We start from the raw sequence: 10,481 nt of genomic DNA, 5'->3' as shown, positions 1-10,481 counted from the left end.
AAAAGACAAACAGGTCTAGTTTCCCCTACATTTGACAAGCAGCTCAGATAACCAGGGATGTAAGATGAGCGAGAAGATGAACAGAGAAGAGCCTGCAGAGATGAATTAGGAAGATGTTCCAGTAGGAAAGCAATCCTCCTGTCCTCAAGCTGGGGGGAAGAGTGTTTCTGGGAAGTGAGACAGCATTTTTGCAGGTCTAGCAAGAGGTTGCATGGTAACAGCGGACTGGACAAAAGAAGGCAGGGAAAGGCTAAATGTTAATTCTAGAAGTGCAGTCCCTCCTCTCACAAAAATCGAGAGTAACAAAAAAACCTCTTGAGAGTAACAAGGCAGACTCCTAACTCCCATTCAAGATAGGGCATATCCAGCAAAATACCAGCCCCAGACTGGCACTGACTTAGTGGCTGATCCAATGAGAAAAGTGATCCAGCTACTTAGTCACCAACTGCTCTGGTCGACACCGTGAGGTTTTTCTTGGAGACCTTCCAACGGTGCACCAACTAACCCTATCCTGTTTATCTTGAGGGCTGACCAACAAGAAACACAAATTCTTATAGAACTTGTTTCAAGCATGAAAATGACACACAAAAATGAAGTATGAATAGTCAGGTATTAAGCTAAAATGAACTGTGTCGTTTACTAATTCATATACGTGTAATGATATTCAAGAGTTAAAATAATTAAATCCCATAGTGCTAAATTAGGAAAAAAGGATTATTTTCCACAGCTTGCAAACATTGTAATATACACAAATACGACATTACTAGTTAGTTGCATAAACTTTATTTACTCTGGAATAATTTAATAACATCTTTCTCCTTGTAACTAACCCCCCTGCACACTCTAAAAGAGCTCTTTATTTTAAAAGAATCATTACGCTAAACTCATCAATTCTAAAACATTTTTAGTTTTTAGTAAAGAAAACAATTGTAAACAGAGAGCTTTTGTAAGGTAGATAGCTATTACAAAGTTCACTTAGAAAATCAATATAGCATTTTAGCTGGAATTTGCTCATTAAACACCCACAGCTCTAATGCAAATTATGATGGAATGAATAAAGCAAATACATATGCTTCTTTCTTTTTATTAAATGTAAAATCTACTGTTAATTGCATCTGGTATGTCATATAAACTTTTCTCCTTAACTATTAAATGGAAGCTTTTACAAAAGTCATTAGAGATTCTCTTTCTTTGACTTGTATAAATTTCAATATTTGTTCAGTAAAGGTTCACAGCAGTTAAATTACATTAACAAATATTATTAGCTACTATGTAAGCCAACTAAGTAAAATACTTATATTGCAGGTAAAACAAATCAATGGGTGTTTACAATAATATTTGGATATGTCCATTTTTAAACAAGCTTATCAAATATCATGTAATTCTTAGTCAAATGAGAGAGACTCAAAGTAGATTTTTTCTTCCCAAATACTCAAATTTGTTTAGTAAGCTAATTGTTTTCTAATATGGGCAAAAGTAAATATGAAGAAGATGAACCATACCGAGTATGAGTTTACTGAGTCAAAGCAGTGTACATATTTTCTTAGTTGAACCTGAGTCTTTTGGCAAACCTATCTTCCACACTTTCTAAACTCCCTTTAAAATATAGCGGTAGGGAGAAGGTGTGCTGGAAATCAGGCTAGTTTGAACAGTGGTTCATGATTTTCCAAACAACAGCACTTTGGGGGAAGGGATTGAGCACAGTTCCCAGGAAAAAAGTCTGTTTGCTGATTTCCTAGAGGTCATCTGTGTAAATAAAAAAACTGAATAGGAGAGGCAAGAAAGAAGAAATTGTTAGGACTTCAAACATCGATGGCAGCAGAAATAACTGTATTACTCATGAGAAAATGGAAAATCCAGAATACACGCTAGACCTTATAAGGAATAGATGAGATCACTAACCACAGCACAATCGCGGAATATGGTAACGCTATAACAATTGGCTTTCCACCTCAGTCAGTTTTACAGAAATAATAACAATACTTTGGACTTTTCAAGGTTTTTTACATTAACAGATGTGATCAAATACTGCTTTTCGCTTTGGATGTGAAAAAAATAGCAATCCAAGGAACAGCACAATTAAAATTTTGCTAATTGTTCCTGTAACAAGCACTAGTTATAGTGATCAGTTACTTCCAAGAAAAAGAAATGAGGAGAAAGTTTTTCTGTTAATAACAGTGTATTGCTGCAGAAGGTCAGGGCTTTGCAGTTGAAGATGGTGAACAATATGTGACTTGGGATTTTCTTTGGCATTGATTCTGGTACATTCAAAGAAATTTTACTAGTTACTTGCACCATTACAGCAACAATAAATAAAAATTAGATGATATGTTTTTACAAAAAAGGCTCTAAGCATCTTAAATACTCAAGAATTGACTGAAATAATAATAATTAATAACTTGAAACGATCTTGGATGTGTGATTTAATTTCTGTTTCTTACAGGTATACAGCTCTAACACAGGATTGAACGTTGAACTCATGGTAAAAATGAAGCAAAACATAATTTTCTGTTTTCTGCCTTTTGGAGACGTAAATGATTCTGAAGAAAATGCAGAAACATGAAAGAACTTGTTTGGCCAAATCGTACCTCGAATTTAAGATTCCTGTAATGAGCTTCCTGTTGATTATGCTCAGTTCCTTCCATGATAAAACTGTCAGTTGAAATTTGTCCTACAGAGAGGTTTAACAGAAACTTTTTAGCGATTTTTGTTGTGTTTTCACACTGGATTTCTGAGTAACAGCTACAGAAGTATGAGGAACTAGGGAAGCATATTGGGAAAAGAGGTGTAATGACCACCTGCCTTTGGTTTACATCAGTTCTCCGTTCCTGCCCACTATTGCTGGGTCTCTGCCTAATCTCAGAAGAACTCGGAAACTATCCTTGCTACTTCCAGATGGGCCACTATTATTAAATTTTATTTAACCATATGGAGATACACTTGTTCTTCTTACAGAAATACAAACATGTATGTATTTGTCATCCAGTCATTTTAGAGATCAAAATCCTCCGAGACTTCTTTCTACTAGATTTAATGACTGTGCTCAATTCTTAAAGAAGTTAATCTTATCACAGCCAAATAAATAAAAAAAAATTACTGCATTGCTATGAAAGCCTTTAAAACGTGTCAGTAATCAGTCTGTGCACATACACGTTACAAAATGCTGATAATCCCTAGAAAAGCTCAAAGCCTGAGGCCACAGTTCACACTCAGGTTAATGGCAAACCACCACGTGTGCCAGGGCTGACCGGTGACTTAAAAATAGTGCTGAAATGTTCTATTTACAAACCAGACTTAAGTTCCTAACTCCTCCTTTGAAAGCTACCATTCGTTTGCTTTCAGTTATGACCTATAACTGAAAAATAAAAGCAAAATAGTGATAAGAAGACGATAGGAAAACTGTTGAAGAGTTTTCACCGGTCTATACCAGGAATTATAGACTACAAGTCATTTACACCTAGATGTGACTTTACAGATAAAGCAATCTGAACAAACAGTGATAGAACACAGCCACTTCTTTATTGCTTTGTGTTTGTTGCATGTGTTTAGTGCAGAGCGTTGATCTGCTCCTACATTTCCAACGCTATAAACAGAGCGCTCTTCATAAAAGGCTGAAGTTGCTTAGTGGCAGCTCTGCATAGGGTTCTCTTTGTGTACTCAGATCCCAATTCAATTAAAAAAAAAATAAAGTGGGAAAGAATAGGAGAGAGCATTATACACAGACCCCAAGGCAGTTCTTGTGAAAGCCAATCCCTGTACAATACTTAAGCCTCTGCTTCTAACACGCTAAACACAGCTGACTTCAAAATTCAAACCATAATGCTGTTAAACTTCTTTTCAGTGAAAATGACTGATGCCTGAATACTTATTTTAGGAGGAAAAATCTAAATTTTTCATTGAAGTTTGTGAGCAAAGTTTTTGTAATACCCCAAGAAGCAGATTTTTTGCAGACCTTTTTTTTTATTCCTGATTAAAACCCCATTCCTTATGTTCATCTAACACCATCGTGGGGAGGAGGAGGGTCAGACTAATCATAAAAAACATATAGAAGATACAGGCCTGCTTTTTACATACAAGCTCCACCCATAAATATTTAGTAATTTACATTTTAACCTGTGCCAGCTAATCGTATATTGTACTTCAAAGAGCCACAAGCAATTTTTTGACAATCAACAATTCTGATAATCTGAAGGTAAAATTAAGCTGTTAAAAATCAAGCCACAATACTCCCACCTTGGACCCTTTTTTTCCTCTGTCCTTTAGATGGATTTTCTATCTTCCCATACAGAGGATTCAAATCCTACAGCTATTTTCAGAATTCTGTTATTTACCAGGAAATATTCTGAAAAAAATACTCAGGAAATAGTTTTGCCTGATGAAGCATTAATAGGGCAAAATCCCTGAGAACAATATAGACCATACATACAAATGAATTATGCACAGAAAGCTGTGTTTGGGAAGTCTATGCATTACCTACTTCAACTGTAAAATATCATTCATATTTAGGTTTATAAACGCAAGGGTTGGGAACTATCGAGTTCTTTTGGCTAAAGCCCAATATTGGCCTTATTTCAGTTTAATTGGAAGAGGATCTTGAATTCATCTTCTCCATGAGATATCAGGAACCTGGATTTCTGTTTGTACCAAAGGTTAATAAGAAATGTGTCTGCAAAAGTCAAACAGCATTAAATACCAAAAACTGATTATTATTCTGCAGGAGTTGTTCTGTCATTCATAATCTCTCCATGCTCCAACCTTCCACAGCTAATCTTTAATGGATGACATGCAAGAAAGAAAAAAAAAAACATCTAAAAAAGGGACTCTGAAGTGAGCTTTGAAGAAATGGAAAATACTTTTATTCTGTGCTGGAAGTTATTGCCACCCAAAGTTTATTACTGGCAAGATTACTTAATTCCCGTTACTTTATGGGATATTAAATCAAACTAACCCTAAGCGAACAGTCTCTTGGATATTTGTTTTCACTTTTGCTGTTAAAACTATTGCATATGTATTCAGTAGTTATTTGTCAAGTGAATTTAGGAAGCTTTAAATAACGTTCACGAACATTGCCATACCATATTCAAGAATTCCAAAATACCACAAATGTTAATTCTCAAGATTTTTGTAAAAACAGACCTGTAAAAAGGGACTTCATGAACCAAGAGACTGAAAGCTGTATAACACATACAACAGTATTAGAAGCACTGCTTTCCCCTTTTTCCATCCTGTATTTCCTGTTATTATGCTGGTCTTTCAAGAGCATCTGCAGAACACTACTACAGTTTTCAGGCATTAAAGGTGGGCTGCAACACCTAACAGACCTAGCAGGGCTGCGCCCAATACACTTCTTCCTGCTGTGCTGACTCTCACATAAAAAAATATTAAATTTTCGTAATGTTAGGATTAGATATTAGCATAATAAGCCCCACAGAACAGCCCAGATTGGTACAGAAAGATTTAAGGAGAAATATTTTTTATTATATTTTTCTTCAGAACTATTCTGAGTGCCAACATATAGCACTGTGATAGCAACAGAAATATTCCAAGAGAAATATTCCTGATGCCAACTGTGATATATCTGGTTGAGTTAACAGTGGGAGTTACTGTGAGAAGACCAAGGCTTTGATATTTTTTCCAGTCTAGAGAGGCTACCACTATGCTCTACAATACACTCAACCAGCTCTTTCCTGTGGGTTCCTATATATCCCCTGCATAATTCTACTGTTAGGAAAGGACTTACTGCGTCCATCCAAAGGGAGATCTGCTCTCTCTAATTCTTTTTATTCCTTTGCAATGCCTCCATCTTTATCTTCCAGTCTGTCCTCAGAAAATGTGTGCTCCTTCCCCCTGTACCCATTCCCTGTTCTGTTCAATACGTGAGAGTTCTGCAGCCCCACATTTCAACATTTGGCTGTTCTTCATACCCAGTTCACACGTGGTGTTCCCTTTTTTCCTTACATTGTCCTAGCCTCTGTTCTTTTATGATGGTAAAAATAATAAAACGACAAGCTTTGGGTTATTTGTTTCTGAAGATTGCTGTAGCTTCTCTTTAAAACGGCCTTTGTCTTCAGCTTTTCTGTTCTTTCCATGGGACTTGTCTAGGTAAAACTCATCAATTAGAGGGTTACATTTTAAAACGAAGTAGGTAACATTTTTATGATGTAGCTCTCTGATGTTTTTTTGCAATATAATTTTGTGGAGTCATTTTCTTATCAGACAGCCAGTACTAAGTAATAATAAAAAAGCAAACACCCATATTTACAAGCTTCACTCTACCATGTGTTATACAGCACAGTAATTAAACATTAACTAACAACTCAGAATCACAGCAGCATGTGTTCACCTTTCCTCAAAGCACAAGGGGGAAAAGTTTTTCCTTAAACATAACCAAGTCTTCTTTATTAGGTCCTGCTTATCCATTAGAACTCTCCCCAAGGCTGTTAGGAGAGAGACACAGACCAACACAAACTCAGTTTGGTTCACACCATTCCAGGTTTCAAAACATTTATCTCAACTTGGTAACTTTGCCTCCTGTAAGACAGGATCCAAAAATAACTGAAATATTAAAGATGCTTCCTTTTGGCAAACCTCTCAGCACTTACAGAATTTTATACTTCCTGAACTCATAAAAGGAGAAACAAGGGGTTTTTTTAAAGGTCATCATTATTACACATTGCAACTCTCATTAAAATTTGGCTTATTCTTCCTTTTAAAATGGAATGCCTATGCTCATTATTATATGCATATTCATAATATACTGTTTTGAAGATAATATTATGCTTATGACATCATCAGAAACTTTAAACAGTAGTGCAGGGAAAAAAAACCCGTATCCATAAAAATGAAACCAAAGATGGTTTTGACACACCTTTTGAAACATTTCTTTCCAGGCTTTAATGAGCAGTGAACACCTACCTCAAAGAGAACATTTCTCTGTTACAGGTACAGAGGTAAAACACCGCACAAATATCCAGGAACAAAAGAAAAAAAGAACACTAAACTTGGGATTCCACCCAAGCAATTTGCATGAGCTTTCGGCTGCTGGATATAACTATGATACACAGTGTGATTTTTTTTCTTCTGAAAGTAAAGATGAAAAAATGAAATAAGAATAAAATTATGCCTGTATTTAATTAGATTAGATTTGCCTTTCCCTTCCTCCACCACAGAAAATCTAGGACCTCTCTCTTCCATCTATAACACACACAGCATACTGCATTCTCAGGAGTTCGACATTAAGTGGAAAGTCAGCCATCTGTTTTTTCAGCTGGAGAGTGTATTTTCTGCTCCATTTTCCTGAAGACAGTTACTCCTCCCTTCAGTAGCAATATTTTGGGGACAGGTATTAGTACTGTTAATACTGTATGAAGTGTGTGTGGTCAATGAGGACACAATTTTACTTTGCAATTTATTTATGAACAAAAAATGATGAATTGATAAGAGCACTCCCATTAATTTCTTTGAAACGCTTGGAGAAAAAACTCAGAGAACTTTTTATGCTGCTCACAAAGTCACTTGCAATAATAAAAATACTCAGTTGCACTACTTCAGAAATTTCTGAAATTGTAGAATACAAACTGTCTCCATTCTTGTATGTCTACCCAAAGAACAATTAAGAACAAATATAAACCATGCATTCACTTTCAACTACAAACTTAAAAACCTTTCATTTTTGAATTTGTATGAACTCCATTCACTGGAGACATATCACAACGAGACAAAAATTCATTATAACTACTAAAAGAACAGATTTTTCAAGAAAAGTGCAGGTCTCTAGTTGAGGTGAATGTGTGACTATCTCCAGACATGGGGAGGGGGTAGTATTGCTCTGAAGGAGCTAAAACAATAAGTGGTATTTGAACTGCTGGTTGAAAGGTAGAGGCACTGGTAATCATTATTTCCCCTTGTTTGTTCAGGACCTTCCAACAAAACAAACAACCTTTTTGTGATTGGATTGACATGGTGTTAACAATGCATTTAATGCCCAAATCAGTATGAATACAGGTAAAGCTCCTGCTAATACCAGTACCAGGATGTTAAAGCCACCTATTTTCTAAGCAACTCTAAACAGCCACACATAAAAAAAAAAAAAGTCAAATCTTCCCTCCTTTAGCAAATACAGCTAACAGTCACTAGGCCACGTCATATAGCAACCGCGGGTACTATATGAGCCATACAGCCATCTGTCAAACGCCTGCCTACTGTACCTGCAATCTTCTCTGCAATCTTCGCTTCTGTAGCACTGTCTTGCAGTTCTAAGTCCAGTTTTATTGTCTTCAGCTCCTTGTCCTTTTCAGAGAGCTTATCTTGAAGCTGAATTGAACAAATGGACAGTAAGATTCTTGTCTGGCTGAAACAAACAGCTCTTTTAACCACAAGAAAATTTTAAATATTATTTAATTTCTCGGGGGTTTATTTCCCCCAAAATACAAACACTAAGCAATACAATAGAAGTTCAATTAATTTTATTTATTTATTTATTTAAAAGACGGTTGTTAAAAATATCTTTTATCATCTGCCCTATCTTGCTCTGTGAGACAAGCAGCAATGTATGCGCCATTCTTTTCACTTGGCATTCTCTTCTTCAGATATCACCAGCTGTGGTCCCTTTCACTTGGGTCAGAATTCCATGGAATATAATGTGGGTGGTGTCTGCATGAATAGCCCAGTTCCCAGTACATGTATAACTTTTCATATGCATCACCAGATAGAACACTGCTTTTTGTTCACATCTTGAGGCCTTTCTTTTAAGAAGGGAATTCACTAAACCTGTTCTTGGTCAAATATCTGAGCTTGCCATTGAATATTTCATGACACTTCATGGAAAGACTATAGACTTTGCTGCTGTTTGGGCGTGTGCAACCACTACTAACACAAGAAGCAACGCAGTGTGCAAGAAGGATGGAATTTTCTTCCCCTCAATGAAGAGCAGGTATCAGGGCACATTCATTATGGGGACCTATGCACAGAAGCACGAGCTCCAGATTCTGTTCCTGAAACCCTGGCCTTGGTTTTCGTGGTCCTTGGTTTTTATCCACGGTGCAAGAACCTATGTTGTTGATTACAAAGGTCAAGGGGTAGGGTGAAAGATTTTTTTAATTCCAGAGAAGCAGTTGTTAAGCAGATACTAAGAATCCAAAATTACAAGAACACTACTGATTGGCTCACTAAAATAAATAACAAAACTAAATCAGGAACAGTTTAAAGTCTATGTTTTGTAAGACAGCCATAAAAGAGCAAATACTGTGATCTGAAAATCTCAATTTTACCTTTTTATTTTTGGCCCTCAGAGTGTCCAATTCTTTTAAAAGGAATGCAGTTTCTGTTTGTCCATCAAAATCTGCAGCATCCTTCCACGGGGGTATAAATTGGGGAATTTTTATGGTGCTGCATTAGGAAGAGAAAAAAAAAGAAAAATAATGCAAAACCAGTTGTTGCGTTTTCTTGAGTCCTGTCCCACCCCCAAAACAAAACAGAAAGAAATAAATCATCAAAACTTGTTGACTGTTGCAAATGTACTAAGTAGCCAGTAGAAAGTATGCCCTTCTATCACTTCTTAAATCTGTACTTAAGAAAAAAATCTGTAAATCTGGAATAATAAATAAATATACTCCAGTATATATGCTGATATATATACTGATTGCCAGTGCAAGTGGCAGTGGTGAAGAGTAGGAGCAACAATCTTTGGCTGATTCTGGGCTGCGTTGTAATTAAGCACTCAAGATTATATCTGGCTTTTAGTGCAGGATCCATTGCCCTAACAATGCATCTTAAACCTTAATGAAAAAAAAAAAGTAAGAAGACAGACGGAAAAGTACCATGGTCTGGTTTTGGCCCAAAGGGTCACTGCCAGATCATACTAAATACAACAAAAGCTGGATCTCTCAGACAGGTGAAAAATTAGAGCATATTTTTCAGAAGTATGTCATAGAGCTCTACAGCCCCAATCCCATTTTCAAGAGCAACTCTGTCACTCTCAGTTAAGACTCAGAACCGGTAGCATGTCCTCTAGTCAGCTGGGTATGCCTTCATATGTTACGTCACCTACAGCATGAGGGTATGTATTTCTTAAGACTGCAGTACCGTGCTATAACTCAGTACAGAAATTAGTGACAATAAATCACCAAAATTACTGACTGAATAAAATATTCAGAGCTTGTATTACACTTTTCAACCATATTTGCCTTTCTCTTCATTTCTGTCACAGACCGCCTATGAGGTATTACAGCTCCCTGTCTTCACTGTTCCAACATGAGGGTATGTATTTCTTAAGACTGCAGTACCGTGCTATAACTCAGTACAGAAATTAGTGACAATAAATCACCAAAATTACTGACTGAATAAAATATTCAGAGCTTGTATTACACTTTTCAACCATATTTGCCTTTCTCTTCATTTCTGTCACAGACCGCCTATGAGGTATTACAGCTCCCTGTCTTCACTGTTCCAACTTCATCTGGACTTCACCCTGCTCCATTCCT

The 10,481-nt window shown here is 36.4% G+C and overlaps 1 protein-coding gene across 1 annotated transcript in view; it reads right to left on the bottom strand.

Moving 5' to 3' along the window:
* The window catches only part of MIPOL1 (mirror-image polydactyly 1), a gene marked incomplete at its 5' end in the record, with an annotated part of 132,295 nt that overhangs the window by 121,248 nt on the left and 566 nt on the right, over positions 1–10,481 (bottom strand). The window contains 2 exons of the mRNA XM_010131096.1: positions 8,208–8,313; positions 9,270–9,387. Of these exons, the coding sequence (XP_010129398.1) occupies positions 8,208–8,313; positions 9,270–9,387 (224 nt within the window). The remainder of the gene's footprint in view (positions 1–8,207; positions 8,314–9,269; positions 9,388–10,481) is intronic.

This window comes from Buceros rhinoceros, unplaced genomic scaffold, assembly GCF_000710305.1.
Source record: "Buceros rhinoceros silvestris isolate BGI_N320 unplaced genomic scaffold, ASM71030v1 scaffold12752, whole genome shotgun sequence".
NCBI classification, from domain to species: domain Eukaryota; kingdom Metazoa; phylum Chordata; class Aves; order Bucerotiformes; family Bucerotidae; genus Buceros; species Buceros rhinoceros.
Note: the sequence above shows the minus strand (reverse complement) of the source record. Positions and strands in the feature narration are given on the sequence as shown.